Here is a 19567-nt window from a genome sequence, read left to right on the forward strand (position 1 = left end):
GGGGGCGAGATGACTCATGATTTTTGAATGCTTGACAACACTGCTGAAGATGGTCCATCGAGCGGTTCTTTGGCAGCCTGCATGCAATGAGATCATTTCTTGGTGGACAGGTGCCCACACTGCAAAACTACCGTGGCAGTTGCCAGTCCACCAATTCACCCCTTCAGGGGCACACCACAGAGACAGATTTCACCCATGCCTAGAGGGTGTCCCTCCAAGTCATAGATAAGGCATGCGGTTGGGGATGTATGGGCAAGGGGCACATTAGGGGGGATTCTTGCCTGGCCACTGCTCATGCTGGGCCTGGTCCAGGGGTAGTTTGCAAGCTTCATTCTGTGAACCCAGCATTAGACAGACAGACACACACACACACACACGCCTGCAAGGCCAGTTCTGGTGCAGCGGCTGTTGTTCATGCCTTGGCGTTCAAGGTGGTTGGTACCGACGACTCTCCCAATTCTCCTTTGGCCAAGGCCCCAGTATGTGAAACCAGCCCATTAAAACAGGGGGCCCACATCCTCAAACAACAGACGCTGCAAGGCAGAAGGGGAAGCAGCTTGTCTCTTTCACTTTAGACTGTGGGTTTGGTAACCTCGCACCTGTTAACTCCTTAGGGGCAGAGGTTTATGGACAGACCCTCCCCTAGTCTCCAAGTGGGCAGGGCCTCTTTGAAGGCAGTGGAACTATGCTGAACTACAGCGGCTGAGGACATGACCTGTCGCCTGTTTGGAAAGGCAGGACAGCCAAACAGGGGAAAGAGAGAAGCCGATCAACGTTAGACTCTGTTTTCAAGTCCCTAGTTAGAGCAGCCTGAAAACCAAGCCAAAGCAACAGGAAGTCTTCATGATTCATGAGACAGGAAGTCTCCGTGTCATCACTCAGACATGCCAGAGGGAGCGGCTCAGTGGTTGGTGCTTAAAGGTTTGAAGCATCAAGATTCCCTAGAAACAGACTTTTGAATGCCAACAGCACTGACGCCCTCTGCCCTCTGGCCTCCACAGTGGCTAAACTGAGTTCTGTGCAGTTTGCAAACCAAGTTCGTGTTTGCTTCCCGGGGCCATTAGCGAGCCCCCAAAAACATCCTTGGCCAAAGTCTCCCCTCAGCATTGTGCAGCAGGTTGCCTGCTTAACCCCAGAGGTGGCTGCATGGCTGTGGTGCTCGGGACCTGTAGTGCATTGGGAGGGAAGGAGCTCGGTAAATCCAAAGTTCTGGGATAAACGAGTGTGTAATTTACAGGAATAAATAGCAAGATGGGGCTGAATTTATGTGGCACAGGGGTAAAGCCGGGTCTCTGATGACCGAGTGCCTAGCAAGCAGGGGAGACAGAGAGAGAGGCCCTTTCCTTCCCTCACTGCATTGTGGGTAGCTCAGGAGCGTTTGGGAGGTTTCCTTGGCATAGAAGTTTGCTGAAGAAAGGACGAGAGTTTTCTCAGCACAGTGAGCTAGGACAGGGAGCAGATTCAGGAAGGAGAGGACCGCCCTAGAGCCTAGGGCCATCTCCTATTATCTGAAATTGCTTTACAGCCTTGGCGCTGGTGAGCGCTGAGTCTGTGCATTTGCCTTCACGGACTCATCTCCCCCGTCTGTTCTTTCTTGAAGCTGCCAGAACCCATCATGCCCTTCCGGCTGTACAATGAACTCATGGGCCTGGCCAAGGAAAGCCTGCAAGGTGGGGGCGAGACCAAGACCAAGACTGGGAAGGGAGGTCCCGAGCTGGTGGACAAGGGAGCTGACACGGACAAGATGGTGGTGACATTGGTGACAAAGTTGAAGGAGCTGCTGAAGGAGCTTCCACGGGAGAACTTGGCCACGCTGCAGTACATCGTGCAGCACCTTAGAAGGTGAGGAGGGGTGAGGAGAGCTGCAAGGGGGGGTTGTTAGTGATGCTGCAACACCCGCCACCCCCCCATCCTTGAAATGGGAGGGTGGGGGTTCAGGCAGCCTCCCTCAAGTTAGGTCTGAGGGCAGCGGAGTCCTCTCCAGAACTAGCAGGGCGGGTGGGTGGGGGTCTCTCCTCCCATACAAACGCTGTCACTCCCCCCGGAGAAGTGGGACACCTGGACCACAGGCAGAGCAGCCTCTGTGCCGTATAAGTTCCATCTGTCCCTTTCTCTCTCCTCCCCCTCCACTCCGGTCCCCCTTCCCACCCTGTTCTCCCATGAACATGTCTTTTCCTGCTCCCCGGCTCCTTCAGGATTGTGGAAGTAGAACAGGACAACAAAATGACCTCGAGCAACCTGGGCATTGTCTTCGGGCCAACGCTGATGCGCCCCCGGCCCACCGAGGCCACCATCTCCCTGTCCTCGCTGGTCGATTACCCCCACCAGGCTCGCATCATTGAGGCCCTCATCATCTTCTACTCAACCATTTTCGAGAACAAGGCGGCTCAGCTACTGACTAGCTCTGACAAACACACAGAGGATGCTGAAGAGGGGACCAGGCGCTCTAGCCAGGTGGGAGTCCCTCCAAGTCGAGTTCCACGTCCTAGAATTGGGGTGGGGGTGGGGGAGCACTTATCTAACGAGACCTTCTATTTCTGCTTGCACTACTGGGCCTTTTGGTGCCAGCAAGAGGAACGAGGGTGAGCAGGATGTGGCATGAACGGGCTTTAAAAGGAAGGTAGAAGCAGCCAGCGCTCCACCGAGGAAGAGGGGCCGTCTCTCTGACCTAGGGCAGGCCACCATCAGAAGAAGGGAACAAAGGGAGCTGAGTTGACCAGGCCCTGCATGCTGCAAGGAAGGAAGGAAGCCTCCTACCTATCTAGCATCAAACAACTTTTCGAAGTGTCATTCATGCCAAGCCAGAGAGCAGAATTTCAGCCAGGATTCAGCCAGCTACCTTCTTTGGGGATAGATTCTCAGGCAGCCCTCGTGTCAGGATACGCTGCTGTATTGTGTTTACCAGAAGCTTGGTAGTTGTCACTATTGGTATAACCGTAGTATTTGGAGGAGGGCCCCCGCAAGGATCAAGGCCCCATAGCTGTACAAACATACAGCAGACAAGACAGAAAAGGAGGGGGAGGAAGGATGGATTATCACCCCCATTTTAAAATACTGGCTACTGAGACAGACTGACCCAATTATGCTTTTGTTCCTCTGAATGGAGGTTCATGACCCATTTCCCTTATAGCCAAGAGCAAGGTAAGGGAGTGTTGTGATCTGGCTTTAAAGGACCTTAATTTAGGTTGAGAACAGCAGAGCATTACAATGGCCCCTTCCCCCACCCCATTTGTTCACGTTGCTCCTCTTCCACTTTCCCTCCCAGGACAACAAACCCCCAGTTCCACACAGCAACATCCCATACCTTGAGGTGCCCTTGGAGAAGGGGGATTCAGAGAACAATGCCGATCCGTTCAGAGGTGAGTGACAGCCACAGGCAGGCCCTGTCCTCCCCCCGATCTTCCAAGACTTCTGAACGATGCAAAGGTAGCTCCAGAGAGTTGTTCACCTCCAAACTACTAGCTCCAAACTGGCCCCAGGTTGAGAATGACCAGAAGTTACCACCAGTGAATTTCATGATCCTACTGGGCACTAGGATCATGTTTAGACCCTGCAGGAGGGATTTCCTCTTTTGTGGGGAGGGGGGCAGCTGTTAAGGTAATGGATTTTCTGTTGGAGGTTATGTGTCTGCTGGAGGGGGGTGTGATTGCTGGCAGGGTGGGGTGGTCCATGCTGGAGGGGACGCCTGTCTCAGGGAATCAGATGAGAACTGCTATTGAGTTGCTATTGAGGCTGGCTGAGCCCCATGGGTCATTCTCATCAGGGAGGCCAAGGACTCAATGGACAAAGGATGACAGAGTTTCACGCCTAAGAGGTGGCCTTTGGCTATCAGGGAACACTGGCAGGGATCATGCTGCATCTGGCCAGTGGAAGGAGCCATCAGCATCTCTCATAGGCAGGGCCTGTGCTGTGAAGTTGCCCGGTGTAGACGTACAAGTCGTTGGTCTCAGCTCAGCCCTCCCATCCATTCTTACTTCAGAGCAATCGCCGCTCTGCTCTCATTTCCATCACAGCTGAATGGATGCAGATCTTGCTGCTGTAGAGAAAATTGCCACTGGGACCCTCTGCGACCAACAGGGGGTTGATCTCTCTAAGGGCAGAAAAACTGTCCAGCCTGGCAGTGCCCATTTTGCAGGGGAAAGAGGGGAGCAATAGAGACCCAGAGCCACTGGTGGCAATACCAGGGTTAACATAAAAACCTTCGCCATCCTGGCATGTGGCTCTGGTGTCCCAGGGTCTTGCTAGTGGGGCCGGAGGGTTATAGAAAGTCATGCATGTCCTGCAGAATCTGGTGACCGCTCGATAGATTCCGACTCGGAGCTGGAAGAGGGGGCGGAACTGCCGGCTACAGAGGAGGGAGCCCCGAGGCAGTGGTTGCTAAAGCAAGGAAGCGAGACAAGCACGGACGAGGCTCAATTCTGCGACGACGTGAGCGAGGGGCAGCTGAGCACGACCGGCAGCGTGGGCCAGTCGGACGCGGAGTGCACCTCTTCCCTGCAGCGCAACCCGGCAGGGGAGGAAGAGCAGAGCGACCCAGAAGAGGAATCCGTCTCGGAGACAGAGGGCAAGGCAGGCCAGCAAGAGACACCTCTTTCTGACTGTAACACAAACCAGTCCAACAACACGCTGCTGTCTGAGCGCTGCCGGGGGCACCGGCTGCTGCCCGCCGTTCGGCTACGGGACAGCACGATAGTGGTGAGGTCAGCCAGCGAATGGCAGCCCAGGTTTGTCTAGGCCACCATGCAAAGGCTATGCAATGGACAACGGGCCAGGGGGGCTGGCCAGAGGGGCTACCCGCACGCAGCTACGCAAAGGGCGATGCTGTGCATATTCAGGGAAGGGAGGGGTCAAGCGCAGCCAAGCCTCAGGGAGCTCACAAGGGTTTCGTATGCTAGCTGCAGACAGTAGTCACCTTTATCTAGTGACTGGAGCTTCCATACAAACCCCCTCCGCATGGACATTCTAATCAGCCAGACGACGAGTTTTCCTTGCAGTACCACAGCCTCAGCTAGACAGTAACTATAGCCATAAAGCATATTCCTTTGAGAGGAGTCGTCCAACGAGGGTGGATTTGACCTTGTCCTGGTGGATTGGGAAGGGATCCAGACCCTGGCTGTACCTATGCCATGCTGCTGCAGAGGGTTTAAACTCACCTTTATTTAAATAGCTCTTCAAGAACAGAGATGCAGCTACTGAAGTGTCTAATCCGCTGCAGCGATTACTGAAAACTCCAGCTCCCAGGACTAGGAAGGGACACGAGAGTGCTTTGCGTTTAACTAACCTGTTTTAAGAACGCGCCACCTTCTTTCCCCTCAAGTCTAAGCATACCAGGTGGCAGAATAAATCTCTTATGTTTGTACGGAGTAGATCCCAGAACGCTTTGTACCACGGAGATGCACAGGCTCTGTGGTGGCAGATAGGATGCCACACACAGCAGTGGGAGTGGCATCATGGACAGCTTTTGGGCAATTGCCTACCACAGTCTCGCATAGGTGTCACCCAAGCACCGACAGTCGGTCGGTAGAGGGGGGATAAAGCTTCTAGAGGCAGGTTTGAGAGTAGCCAGGTTTGGCAGGAAGATGGAAGTCACTGCTGTCCTCCTGTATAACTTGGGTGGGATGGAGTGGGGAACTTCACGTATTGAGGCTGTGTGATGCTCACAAAGGGCACAAACGCTTATGGCTGACTGGCCCAGGCATGCCAACTGCAGCTACAAGTCAACTGCAAGAACCCGGGCACTCCTGTGAAACATGGGACTTAACTAGTGACCTGCCTTTCCACACCCAGCTTATTTATGGTCTTTCTTCCGCTCGGCAAGATCATAGACGACGCTGCGTGAGAGCGGCTGGCTGTTCTCCACTCACTGCTGTGAATTAGCGTGGAGGGTGCCACGGGGCAGGCATGTTTTCCCAGCTGTAATTCTTTTGGATCCTGGGCTCTCTTTAGTCCTTCCTGCAGTTTCTTCTACAGGCAGCCAGTACCCTAACCTGAGCTGTTTTTAAAGGAGCTTGAACTGTAATTTCAACAAAGAAGGGGTGCACAGTGCTCACAGGAAAGGAAATCCATGATGCAGACACAGCCACTCCAACTGTGCCTCTTGCTGAGAGCCAGAAGACTTGCCCTCTCTGCCCCAATCCACAGGACAAGCTGCCTTCAGTGGGACAGGAGTTGCCTGAATTGAGCTACTGGACATTCCAGTGTCGGGGGCTCTTTAGCTGACCTGTCAACATGTGCCCAAGGACACAGCTGGCAAAGGAGCTTAAGGGAATAAACAGAACCAGGCATGATGACTTTAAAGAAACACAGGAGCTCACATTACTGCAGTAGCAGAAGAGACTGAATTTGTAAACAGATTTTAAAACAAAATAGCTGAAAATCACTTCCTCTTATTTCCTACCCCAGCCTGTCCTCAGGCTTCCATGTTCCTCTTGCAACGGTTGAGAGTGTTGCTAAACCCTGTAAGTGAGCAGGGGGAAAGCTGGACAAACAGCACCAGCTCCCCAGCCAGGTTTCACTCACCTGTGCTGGTGCGATCACGTGAAGCAGTCAGGTCACAGTCTCCAGCCCACTGCATGCACATTACTCCCCAACTCTGAGCACCTGCTGGCTGGTGTGGTCAATCGCTGCTTTTGCTAGCCCACAGACTGTCATTTTAAGGGTACAGTCTAGTGAGCTGAGCTCAGGAACTCTTATTTAAACACCGTACCTCTCCACCCTTGAATAAGTCACCTATCTCTCTCTAGAGCAGGTGTACACGTTAGCTACCTCCCAGGCCTGTTGTGAGGGTTATTAGTTTCAGCTGAAAACAAAGCCTGACTCCAGGATTCAGCTTTCTGCATTTTGTATTCAGTCAAAGCATGATGCCTGCCATCCCCCCATGGTGTGCACATAAAGCTCCCACTGTCACTTGTGCATAGGGGGGGGCATGGACATCAATCACATGGACAAATTCTAGCTAATTGCTTCCCCGGACTCATGCTCCTATCCAACACTGTCTGTCACCCTGTAGCTTAATTTAACAAGGACGGGCTGTTTCTCCTCACCCAAGAGATCCACCAAGGATAGGTGACATTCCGAGGCGATCCAAAAAAAAAACCACAGCAGGAGCGAAAGCTGCTTTCTATGACTTACACACAGACACTCTTCCTCAGCAACTTACGGAGTCATGTGGCTGGGACAAAAACATCTGCCCCTGTTCAGAGAACAGGCTTCACCACTAGAGGTCACTAGGCCCAGCTCACAGATTAAGCAGACAACCTGCCGCAGCTAGAGAGAACGGTGGCACTCTAAACCCGTTCGGGGTCTAGTACCGTCTCATGCCCAGATCCTCACAGGGGTTTAGGCTCCTGACTTCTACTGATTTTTATGTGAGGAGCCTAAAATACCCCTGGGGCTGTCCCTGCTCGGGAGAAGCCACCAAATCAAGCCGCCCTTGGGCATAGCTACTGCTGTACTGAATGGATGGCTACGTCCCAGGTTTGGGATGGTAATTACATATTGCTGCATTATGAAGGGAGGAATAAAGATTCTGCTGTTCAGCCAAATGTTATAGACGCCAGAGCTAAGAGGATCAGTCATCTTTGAAGCAAATGGAAAGAACTCAGGAATGCGAGATGCCTGGGACTCTCCAAGCCCCAGTTGAAATAATGGCAGAAGTTTCTTGGTGAGGAAGTACAGCTGCCTGTAGAGGTGGAGGTAACCTACCTATCTAGAGTCGGCCACAAACTGGTTTGTTTGTACCTGAGCTGGAAGACTGCAAGACTCCTCTCTGCGTTGTCCTTCAATACAACGGGTTACATTTTACTGCAGCTTGTTTCCATCTTAGGAGAAGGAATCAGAACTGCTTCACTACAGTCCTGTCCTACTGCTAACCCTAGGCAATCTGATGAGTGGGTGTGCCTGGACAGCTGAGTGGGTGCACAAGAGGGAATGGAGTTTCGGTGTTACAAGTGCTGTGTTTGTGCTTAGCATGGTACTATGCAGCCTGTGTTTGTATATTGTTCAGCTGCCAGAGATGGAGCATGTTTATATGAACACGAGTCACAGCCTTGCTGTGCACAGAAGTCTTATGTCGTTTGTGCTCTATGCAAATCCACATGCTTCAAAGAAATAAAAATGTGTTCAGATGAGCGTTTCCACGATTCAGAGCAATGTGTTCAAACCTCCCTTTATCAGCTCTGCTGTGCCAAATAGCTAAGGAGAGAAGACTGAGCTGCCATCTTCATGACCAGTCTCAGCTGCACGGTGGCATCTCGGTTCCTGTGCACTACAATGAATATTTACACACAGGAGCAGCAATACGAGGCAGTGCAATCTAGTGCCTAGCATAAGCCTGGGAGTCAGGACTCCTGAGTTTTATGCCCAATTCTGCCACCAACCTGCTGTGTGACCTTGGGCAAGTCACTTCTGTGCCTCAGTTTCTCCAGCTGTAAGAGGCATGCCGCACTGGGGGTAGGAAGAGGCTTATCAATTGGGAGAGAAATACTTTGAATGGGGAAGGCTTTAGAGAAAAGGGTTAAAACAGAATTTGAAATAGCTAGAGCAGAGGTTCTCAAACTGTGGTCCCTGGACCACCAGCAGTCTGCGAGCTCATTCAGGTGGTCCGCGGACAGTTCCCCCTAAGGTGGCTGCACTCAATAGAATGAAGGGCCACCCACCTAATTAGCACAGCTCCACTAACTAGGTGCCTGGACCTTGGAGAAGACGCATATGTAAGGTGAGGTGGTGGCCTGGGGGGGGAAAGGAGGTAGGTGGGAGGGGGCAGTGGGGTGAGAAGAGGGGATGGGAGGAATTTGGGATGCGCAGGGCTGCGGCAGCCAGAGAAAGTGGTGACTTTCCCCAGCTCGGGGGCTGCCAGGGAGAGAACCCCCACTCCTTCCCAACCCCAGCTCGGGGGCTGCCGCGACAGGGGAGAGAACCCCCACTCCTTCCCAACCCCAGCTCGGGGGCTGCCGCGACAGGGGAGAGAACCCCCACTCCTTCCCAACCCCAGCTCGGGGGCTGCCGCGACAGGGGAGAGAGGGCACATCCATCGCATTAGAAAGGTAAAACTACTGATATGAAAATATGAGTTGTGTGCTTTTATTTGTAGAACAAAAAAAGTTTTTTTTATATAGCGCTTTTATCCAAAGCGCTTTACAATTGTTAGCTAATGGTACAAACAACGTTTGGAAAGATCATTAAGTGGCCCTCTGAGACCCTCAGCAATTTTCAAGTGATCCGCAGGAAAAAAAAAAGTTTGAGACCCACTGAGCTAGAGGATGAGACTGCATTGGAACACTCCCATGCATACCAGAACTCAACCCACACAGCCATCTGGGAAAGCAGGGCGTTCCACGTCAGTGGTGAGGCTGGGGCAGAGGGAAGCAGCAGTCTGTCTCTATGGGCTTTATGGAGACTCCGTGTTGAGACGGGCTCCTGTTAACACAGCTTGGATACTTGTCCACGGTCAGGCTCAGCTCAAACAGAGCAGCTGAAGTATTGCCAGAGCCGTGCAGGGAAAGTCCAGCTAGCTAATGAACACAGGTGTGAGAGCTACGGCTCAGGGCATTGGGAGCAGACCTCATCAGAGCGCTTACTGGCTCAAGATGTTCCCAGAAGGGAAGTCTGGGACAGCAGGCGTCGGGAGGCTCTGCTGCAAGGGAAGTTGGAGAAACACCGCACCAGTGAGAACCTGTGTAGCACAAACTTTTATTAAAATAAAATTCCATTCAAAATTAAATTAAATAGCCCATGGCATTGAGCTTCAGTCCAGTCAGGAGGCCTCCAGGGAGAGAGAGAGGTCAGTGAGTGCAAAGGAAGAGCTAACTCCCTGCAATAGGGATATAACTTGAAATCAGATTCAAGGATCTGGATTTAAGAGGACAGCCAACCCATAGAGCCGACAGGGCGTAGATCAGATAACACAGGACTCCTCTTCCATACCTGGAAGAAAGAGAATCTGGAATTTCTCTCAAGAGAAAGATCATCTTTTAGTTCAGACACATCATCTAACCCCTGCACTTCCACCAAGCTGCCGCACAGACTCTGTCCTGCACCAAGAGCTTCACATCCAGCCCCACCTCAAACTGAAGCCACCCTCTGACTTCACAATGGCAAATGCCCTTTCACTAACCAGATGTGGAATATATTTTGCAAGGAGAGGTTTATAACGAGCATGCACATTAGGTCCCATTTTTACTCCATCCTTCAATACACTGCAGGGAACTCTCCTCCAGGGCCCATTTGGAGTTTTGTCCAGTTCAGCTGAAAACATCTCCACTTTATAAGTGCTAATGTGAAGTGAAGTTACAGCATTCATTTCTGACACTGTTCAACCATATCACAGCTAGGGACTCCCATCAGAGAGATGCCGCAATGTTACCTGATGTACAGCACAGACTACTGAACCAGTCGGTAGGTGATGTATCGCCCCGCAGTCTCACTAGGTCTTATGATCTTGACCACCTGCAAAGGCAACAAAAACAGTTTACAAGCAATGAAAAGCAACTCTGAATTTCACCTGGCAGGGCTCCCCGCTACAGGGATTGGCTCAGGTGCCCAATGAAGAGGCAGAAGCGTTCAGCCTCTGGAGAGGAGGGTGTAGAGTGCTTGATCCTCAGCACTGAGGGAGGAAACCAGTCAGACAGCTGCCCATAGCTAGGGGACAAGTACAATGTGCTTGGCATGACATGCAGGGGACAGATTACATAGATGTGCTTGTGAAGCATGAATGAGTGAGTTTAATCAGCCACTCCACACCAACACCAAGGGTGTAAAGCCCAGCAGGTGATCTAAAAAGCGATCCTTGACCCCCAGCAATGCTCCATGTGAGGGTGCTGTACCATTTACACAGTGCAGGGATGGCTGGGGACAGCTCAGCCAGATTAGGATAGAAATGCAGAAGCTCTGAAAGAAGCTTTTTAAGTGACAAGGGGGAGGAAAACACACACTGAATCAGAACCCTGCCACAGCTCTCTATCGGAGGGGGTTCTTATGATGTGCACCAGCATAGCACCCTTTAGTAGAGAAAGGGGTGACATCTGAATAGCACAAGATCAGCTCCCATCCCAAAGGCAATGAAGATTCCTCATTCAGGTGCAAGTTCTCCTGGGGAGGAAATTCTTTCTGGATGAGGGACCCGCAGAGCTACCTGAAGACCCAATCCTGGGTGTGTAACACCCAAGGAACTCGATAAGAACCGTGCCCCAAAACTCTTAACATAACAGGTAGGAGGAGGTATGGAGGACCAAATCCTGCAGTTACTCTGTGCAGCTTCCACTACCCACACTGGGGGTTATACATGAAGGAGGCAGGGACCCCATATTTGGTACTAGTTATGAGACCCATGGTGCTTATTTATAGACCATCAGGCCTTAAAGACAGAGCTTTCAAGAGGCTCTGTCTCGATGCTCTTCCCCAGGAGCTACCTCTGTCACCCTGCTTTGCTCCTTACCTGCCCACGCTTTATTCCGAAGTATCTGGCCACGGGATCTCCAGCCTGTATCCTGGGGAGCTGGTTCTCTCTCAGTTTGCTGGGAAACACAGTGAAGGAAAACCTGCCACCAGAAGGGTTATCATCCAGCCCTGCTTTATCCCAGCAGGGGGCAAGGCCAACAGAGCACATAACCGCCTGTTGTACCCATCAGAGGTCTAGCCATTTCCAGCACAAAGTGAGTGAATCACTTCCATGCTGGTAGGGGAAGGACTGACATTTGGAGCAAACGAAAGGATACTATCTGGCTAGTAATTCAGTTACTTCTTCCTTTGTCATGACCACATGCTCTGGAACCAACTGTAAACACAAAAGCGGAGTCAGATCTAGACAGGCTGAGATCAGAAAGGAGGAGAGAACAGTTACTTCCTGTGATGACGAGGGCTTGTACACAGTGGCAAGGGAGACTAGAATGGCTATCTGTGGCCCACCACCCAGCAACACAAAATACACAGGAAAAGAATTTCAAGGGGTTGATTTACATCCAGATAGTCCAGAGTAAAAGCCAACTATCCTGCACTCACTTCATGCTCCCCAAGCATCCAACTCACCTCATGCTCTGTGATGTTGATCAGCAGCTCCTGCTGCAGGAATTGTTCCAGGATGTATTTGGGAGCCATGTCCACCAATGACTGAAAGAAAAACCAAAAGGATTTTAAACTTCAGCATAGAAGAAGGGGCCCCAGCACACATTAGTCCAACGTGATCCTGCCTAGTCAGAACTGAACATTAATGAGCACCAAACACTACAGCCAGTGTATTACCCACAGTAACATCAATCATATCTATACATAAATCAAGGGGAGAGTGGATCTCTTAGCCAAGATGCTAAATACACAATCACCTCTTCCTTTCTTTCCAACATCCCCTTAGCTCACTTCTCCTGCCCCCGTCTCTCTTTGCCCATCGCTCAAGCATACCATTCCCTTCCTTCATCAAGTTTGAGGCCTTATTTCTCCATCCTTGTTTATTCTTACTCCCAATCACTCCAGCCTGCTTTTCTTCACCACAATCTCTTCCCCTTTTGTAAACTACTCTTAGTCTTGTCCACCCAAGACTATAACATCTTTGGTGCAAGGAATGTGTCTTACTCTCTCGTGCCCATTGCTGTAATATATAGGTACTAATAATTCATCAACAAAAAACTTTTTTGCGAGGGTAACCTTAAACTCTGTTAACACTTTAAATGTAGCTAAACTCAGTCCCCTGAAAGCCAGGTAAGAGTTCTGGTCGTGTTGCACAGCTGTGTGTGCAGGTAGCTCCTATTGAGAACACATGACCTAAACAAGTTCTGCCTTAGCAGATGGGTGTTAAGACTGTCCTACAATGCTCATGTGCCCTATTACCTGCGGGTTCTGCACTGTCTGCAAGTGCACACGTGTGATGGGCATGGTCACGCATTGTTTTAAAGAGAACAAAGTTAAGCAAAAAGTTTAATCTACAGGGCACGGAGCACTGTGCATTTGGTACCAAAAAACCCCAGAGGCATACAAGTGTGCATCCTATGAACTCTCAGTCCCCATCTTATAAACTCCCAACCAGCCCTCATGCAGGATCACCACCTACCTGCTTCGCTGAGGGAGTCATGCCCTGCTGCACCACAATCAAAGCTCTGGTGATGTTCTCTTCCTGCATTCTCTGGCAGTACATCTTGATTGTCTTTATCCCAACCTTGGGCTCCTCTGAGGAACAAATAAGCCACATGATCCAACTCCTGGTTGTCATGAAAGATCTAAATTTTATTTATCTTTATTCTGCAGCTGGTCTGCAGAATAATACTAATGCACCTATATTCCTCTCCTGGGTTTCTAATAGCCTCCCCTTCGGCACGAGACACTGCTACTATTCTGAGCACAGGTAGTACATTGCACCTGCAGTTTCTGGAAGTGCAAAACGATTCACCACAGCATTGCAGCTGGGCCTTCAGAGAATAGACCTGTTTTCACTACAAACTAGTTGGTTCAGAGATATCTATCCAGATGTTACAGACTGTGCTAGGCTACATCAAGAAAAAGAATGTATGACAGAGAGCAGGTGCATAGCCAAGTGGCCAAAAAATCCTTCTGTAAATCTGTCGGGATTGTAGCCTGCAGAACTCAGCCTATTCAGTATGTACTTGGCCAAAACGCTCAAAGGCTTCAGGAGGTGTTTTGCCCTGAGTAAAGCCAACAAAATTGGACCTCTGATGCAGTTATCCAAATGCTGGCTGGAATCAACTACTACCAGGATTTTTCTAGGGGTGAGCTGGCCCTCTGAGATATCCACACAGTAAGTAGCACGTTGAATGGTGCTGAACTGATCTACCTTGGATCATCCAACCCAGGATTTGTTCCTGGAAGCCTAGGCACTTCAGAACTGATTCTCAAAAAGCTAAGCCACCCCCTCCATTCAGTTTCTCTCAGCTAGTTAAGTGCCAGGCAGAAGAATCAGTTCTATGCTGGCGCTGCATACAGTCTGAGCAGCCAGCACCAGTCTAGAATGAGGTTCATGCCTATAACTTTACTGAGACTCCTCAGTTCATCATAGAGAGTAACAGCCCCACACTCACCAGGGAAGAAGACAAACATCTGATCTGTGGGATCATCATTATGGGCCACCAGCACTGTAAGGTCAGTCCGCCGTGGTCTCCCTTCACTGGGCTTATCGCCAAATTGGGCTTTAAACTCTTCCAAGGTCTGATCCAATTCATCCTGGGTCACCAGATAGCCCCGATCGTGACAGAGCTGAGGACAATATTCCCATTTACTCATGATGCATATAAGACATAAATGCAGCTTTACAGTCCCCATGTGACCCACCCAATTTCCCATCCAGCAAAGCCTCCCTAGCCCATATTCTTCCCATTTCCAGAGCCTGGACAAAGATTATTTGACAGCTTCCACTGCATCACTGGTCTTTAGATTTTAGGCTGTTTGGGGCAGGAGCTAATCTATCATGTCTGTACAGCATCAAGCACAACAGGGCCTAACCTACTTGTGGTGTTGAGGCACGACAGCAATATAAATGTTTAATATTGTTAACCATCGTCACGCCTCTCTCCTGCCCTACCTGTGTGAGAAAACGTCTTCTAGAAAGAGAAGGCCCCAACAACAGATTCCAGAATACAGCTAAGACCTTTGATAGCTCCTGGTGCTTTACCCTTCTCTTTCACAGGAGTCAGTCAAGAATAGTCATTGCGTGTTTTCACTCTGCCCCTGTCTGGTACCTGGCATCTGAGGGTCTCCAAATTCTTTACCAGACAGTAATAAATCCAGTCCCCCAGCAGAGCAGGGTAATACCACTGCACCCATTTTACAGATGGGGAAGCTGAAGCACAAAGATGGGGAAGGATTCAGCTGAAGTCACCCAGAGAGTGTGGAGCAGGCCAGAACCCAGGAGTCCGCCCCCAGGGATAGAACCCAGGAGTCCGGGCTCCCGCCCCCACCCAGGGATAGAACCCAGGAGTCCGGGCTCCCGCCCCTCACCAGCCACCAAGGATAGAACCCAGGAGTCCGGGCTCCCGCCCCCACCCAGGGATAGAACCCAGGAGTCCGGGCTCCCGCCCCTCACCAGCCACCAGGCATAGAACCCAGGAGTCCGGGCTCCCGCCCCCACCCAGGGATAGAACCCAGGAGTCCGGGCTCCCGCCCCCCACCAGCCACCAGGGATAGAACCCAGGAGTCCGGGCTCCCGCCCCCCACCAGGGATAGAACCCAGGAGTCCGAGCCCCGCACCTGCATGATGGTCTTGCGGATCTTCCAGAGCCGGTAGGTCTCCTCCTCGTCATCCATGGCGCGTCCCCCTCACGCAGCCAGCACCGCTGAGCTCCGATAGAGCCACTGCGCAAGCGCCGACACAGCTCCTGCGCAGGCGCGGACACGTCTTCCCCAGAAACAGGCTTTCAGGACCCTTAAGTATAGGTATCTAATGTAAACGCCTGCTAATTCTCAGGGTACACACCCACACCCACAATTCACCCCTTTTGGTTTACCCTGCCCCTGACTTCTGCTTCACGGGGTTGTGCCCCATAAAAAGCTAGTCTATTAGACTTAATTATTTTACCCCAAATAACAGGCACAGAGAGGTAGATAAGTAAAAAGGCTGCAGAGGTCTTTAGGAACAAAGGCTTCTGGGAAGTGTAGTTCCCCCAAAAGACCTAAGCCTATTACTGCCACCTGCAGGGGAATTGCAGCTTTGGCAAGCAATGTCTGTTAGGGCCAGGGTGCCACACCTCAGGGCAAGTGGTTTTGTTCAACATCTTCATTACTGATCTGGAGGATGGGGTGGATTGCACCCTCAGCAAGTTCGCAGATGACACTAAGCTGGGGGGAGTGGTAGATACGCGGGAGGGTAGGGATAGGATACAGAGTGACGAAGACAAATTGGAGGATTGGGCCAAAAGAAATCTGATGAAGTTCAACAAGGACAAGTGCAGAGTCCTGCACTTAGGATGGAAGAGTCCCAGGCACCACCACAGGCTGGGGACCGACTAGCTAAGCGGCAGTTCTGCAGAAAAGGACCTGGGGGTTACAGTGGACGAGAAGCTGGATACGAGTCAGCAGTGTGCCCTTGTTGCCAAGAAGGCTAATGGCATATTGGGCTGCATTGGTAGGAGCATTGACAGCAGACCGAGGGAAGTGATTATTTCCCCCTATTCGGCACTGGTGAGACCACATCTGGAGTTTTGGGCCCCCCACTACAGAAGGGATGTGGACAAATTGGAGAGAGTCCAACGGAGGGCAATGAAAATGATCAGGGGGCTGGGACACATGTCTTATGAGGAGCGGCTGAGGGAACTGGGCTTATTTAGTCTGCAGAAGAGAAGAGTGGGGGGGATTTGATAACAGCCTTCAACTACCTGAAGGGGGGTTCCAAAGAGGATGGAACTCGGTTGTTCTCAGGGGTAGCAGATGACAGAACAAGGAGCCATGGTCTCAAGTTGCAGTGGGGGAGGTCTAGGTTGGATATTAGGAGGGTGGTGAAGTACTGAAATGGGTTAGCTAGGGAGGTGGTGGAATCTCCATCCTTAGAGGTTTTTAAGGCCCAGTTTAACAAAGCCCTGGCTGGGATGATTTAGTTGGGGTTGGTTCTGCTTTGAGCAGGGGGTTGGAGTGGATGACCTCCTGAGGTCTCTTCCAACCCTAATCTTCTATGATTCTAACTGCACCTGTATTCCCCCTCCATGCTCCAGCAAAGTCATGGACAGCAGCTAAAGGGGGTCATGTGTTATATCACTGGGAAACTGGGATTAATATCACTGGGAAATGTTTCAGAGTAACAGCCGTGTTAGTCTGTCTTTGCAAAAAGAAAAGGAGTACTTGTGGCACCTTAGCGACTAACCAATTTATTTGAGCATGAGCTTTCGTGAGCTACAGCTCACTTCATCAGATGCATACCGTGGAAACTGCAGTAGACATTATATACACACAGAGACCATGAAACAATACCCCCTCCCACCCCACTGTCCTGCTGGTAATAGCTTATCTAAAGTGATCATCAAGTTGGGCCATTTCCAGCACAAATCCAGGTTTTCTCACCCTCCGCCCCCCCCCCCCACACACAAACTCACTCTCCTGCTGGTAATAGCCCATCCAAAGTGACCACTCTCTTCACAATGTGTATGATAATCAAGGAGGGCCATTTCCTGCACAAATCCAGGTTCTCTCACCCCCCTCCAAAAGCCACACACACAAACTCAATCTCCTGCTGGTAATAGCTCACCCAAACTGACCACTCTCCAAGTTTAAATCCAAGTTTAAACAGAACGTCGGGGGAGGGTAGGAAAAAGCAAGGGGAAATAGCCACTCCCAGTCTCTATTTAAGCCTAAATTAATAATATCCAATTTGCAAATGAATTCCAATTCAGCAGTTTCTCGCTGGAGTCTGGATTTGAAGTTTTTTTGTTGTAAGATAGTGACCTTCATGTCTGTGATTGCGTGACCAGAGAGATTGAAGTGTTCTCCGACTGGTTTATGAATGTTATAATTCTTGACATCTGATTTGTGTCCATTTATTCTTTTACGTAGAGACTGTCCAGTTTGACCAATGTACATGGCAGAGGGGCATTGCTGGCACATGATGGCATATATCACATTGGTGGATGTGCAGGTGAACGAGCCTCTGATAGTGTGGCTGTTATTAGGCCCTGTGATGGTGTCCCCTGAATAGATATGTGGGCACAGTTGGCAACGGGCTTTGTTGCAAGGATAGGTTCCTGGGCTAGTGGTTCTGTTGTGTGGTATGTGGTTGTTGGTGAGTATTTGCTTCAGGTTGCGGGGCTGTCTGTAGGCAAGGACTGGCCTGTCTCCCAAGATTTGTGAGAGTGTTGGGTCATCCTTCAGGATAGGTTGTAGATCCTTAATAATGCGTTGGAGGGGTTTTAGTTGGGGGCTGAAGGTGACGGCTAGTGGCATTCTGTTATTTTCTTTGTTAGGCCTATCCTGTAGCAGGTGATTTCTGGGAACTCTTCTGGCTCTATCAATCTGTTTCTTCACTTCCACAGGTGGGTACTGTAGTTGTAAGAAAGCTTGATAGAGATCTTGTAGGTGTTTGTCTCTGAGGGGTTGGAGCAAATGCGGTTGTATCGCAGAGCTTGGCTGTAGACGATGGATCGTGTGGTGTGGTCAGGGTGAAAACTGGAGGCATGCAGGTAGGAATAGCGGTCAGTAGGTTTCCGGTATAGCGTGGTGTTTATGTGACCATTGTTTATTAGCACTGTAGTGTCCAGGAAGTGGATCTCTTGTGTGGACTGGACCAGGCTGAGGTTGATGTTGGGATGGAAATTGTTGAAATCATGGTGGAATTCCTCAAGGGCTTCTTTTCCATGGGTCCAGATGATGAAGATGTCATCAATATAGCGCAAGTAGAGTAGGGGCTTTAGGGGACGAGAGCTGAGGAAGCGTTGTTCTAAATCAGCCATAAAAATGTTGGCATACTGTGGGGCCATGCGGGTACCCATAGCAGTGCCGCTGATCTGAAGGTATACATTGTCCCCAAATGTAAAATAGTTGTGGGTAAGGACAAAGTCACAAAGTTCAGCCACCAGGTTTGCCGTGACATTATCGGGGATAGTGTTCTTGACGGCTTGTAGTCCATCTTTGTGTGAAATGTTGGTGTAGAGGGCTTCTACATCCATAGTGGCCAGGATGGTGTTATCAGGAAGATCGCCGATGGATTGAAGTTTCCTCAGGAAGTCAGTGGTGTCTCGAAGGTAGCTGGGAGTGCTGGTAGCGTAGGGCCTGAGGAGGGAGTCTACATAGCCAGACAATCCTGCTGTCAGGGTGCCAATGCCTGAGATGATGGGGCGCCCAGGATTTCCAGGTTTATGGATCTTGGGTAGTAGATAGAATATCCCAGGTCGGGGTTCCAGGGGTGTGTCTGTGCGGATTTGATCTTGTGCTTTTTCAGGAAGTTTCTTGAGCAAATGCTGTAGTTGCTTTTGGTAACTCTCCGTGGGATCATAGGGTAATGGCTTGTAGAAAGTGGTGTTGGAGAGCTGCCGAGCAGCCTCTTGTTCATATTCCGACCTATTCATGATGACAACAGCACCTCCTTTGTCAGCCTTTTTGATTATGATGTCAGAGTTGTTTTTGAGGCTGTGGATGGCATTGTGTTCCGCACGGCTGAGGTTATGGGGCAAGTGATGCTGCTTTTCCACAATTTCAGCCCGTGCACGTCGGTGGAAGCACTCTATGTAGAAATCCAGTCTGTTGTTTCGACCTTCAGGAGGAGTCTACCTAGAATCCTTCTTTTTGTAGTGTTGGTAGGGAACCTCTGTGGATTAGTATGTTGTTCAGAGGTATTTTGGAAATATTCCTTGAGTCGGAGACGTCGAAAATAGGATTCTAGGTCCCCACAGAACTGTATCATGTTCGTGGGGGTGGAGGGGCAGAAGGAGAGGCCCCGAGATAGGACAGCTGCTTCTGCTGGGCTGAGGGTATAGTTGGATAGGTTAACAATATTGCTGGGTGGGTTGAGGGAACCATTGCTGTGGCCCCTTGTAGCATGTAGTAGTTTAGAAAGTTTAGTGTCCTTTTTCTTTTGTAGAGAAGCAAAGTGTGCATTGTAAATGGCTTGTCTAGTTTTAGTAAAATCCAGCCACGAGGAAGTTTGTGT

At 50.5% G+C, this 19567-nt stretch overlaps 2 protein-coding genes across 4 annotated transcripts in view; one reads left to right on the forward strand and one right to left on the reverse strand.

Moving 5' to 3' along the window:
- Nucleotides 1-8130, forward strand: part of ARHGAP45 (Rho GTPase activating protein 45) — a 45507-nt gene extending 37377 nt beyond the window's left edge. The window contains exons 20-23 of the mRNA XM_084614371.1: nucleotides 1601-1842; nucleotides 2196-2454; nucleotides 3266-3359; nucleotides 4286-8130. Of these exons, the coding sequence (XP_084470497.1) occupies nucleotides 1601-1842; nucleotides 2196-2454; nucleotides 3266-3359; nucleotides 4286-4734 (1044 nt within the window). The 3' untranslated portion in view covers nucleotides 4735-8130. The remainder of the gene's footprint in view (nucleotides 1-1600; nucleotides 1843-2195; nucleotides 2455-3265; nucleotides 3360-4285) is intronic.
- Nucleotides 8131-9059: 929 nt separating this feature from the next.
- On the reverse strand, nucleotides 9060-15343 carry POLR2E (RNA polymerase II, I and III subunit E). Of its 3 annotated transcripts, none has more exons than XM_084614852.1 (8): nucleotides 15187-15343; nucleotides 14022-14196; nucleotides 13040-13155; nucleotides 12025-12105; nucleotides 11715-11773; nucleotides 11435-11513; nucleotides 10364-10446; nucleotides 9060-9634 (listed from the first exon to the last, which is right to left on the reverse strand). In XM_084614852.1, exons 1-7 carry the CDS (start codon nucleotides 15241-15243, stop codon nucleotides 10381-10383), a joined length of 633 nt encoding a protein of 210 aa, XP_084470978.1. In that variant the 5' UTR covers nucleotides 15244-15343; the 3' UTR covers nucleotides 9060-9634; nucleotides 10364-10380. The 3 variants fall into 3 exon arrangements, with proteins under 3 accessions (XP_084470978.1, XP_084470977.1, XP_084470976.1); XM_084614851.1 differs by having other exon boundaries at nucleotides 9060-9673; XM_084614850.1 differs by lacking the exon at nucleotides 9060-9634 and adding an exon at nucleotides 9677-9924.
- Between the last annotated feature and the right edge of the window lie 4224 nt (nucleotides 15344-19567).

This window comes from Lepidochelys olivacea (genome assembly GCF_965140295.1).
Source record: "Lepidochelys olivacea isolate rLepOli2 genome assembly, chromosome: 25".
In the NCBI taxonomy this organism is placed as follows: Eukaryota; Metazoa; Chordata; order Testudines; family Cheloniidae; genus Lepidochelys; species Lepidochelys olivacea.

Excerpts from the sequence above, each read along its gene's own strand:
- POLR2E (XM_084614852.1), bottom strand. The coding sequence starts at position 15,243 with ATGGATGACGAGGAGGAGACCTACCGGCTCTGGAAGATCCGCAAGACC. Across the intron at positions 14,197-15,186 it reads TCCGCAAGACCATCATGCAG|CTCTGTCACGATCGGGGCTA; the intron begins GTGCGGGGCTCG and ends TATTGTCCTCAG. Across the intron at positions 12,106-13,039 it reads TGACTCCCTCAGCGAAGCAG|TCATTGGTGGACATGGCTCC; the intron begins GTAGGTGGTGAT and ends TTTTTCTTTCAG.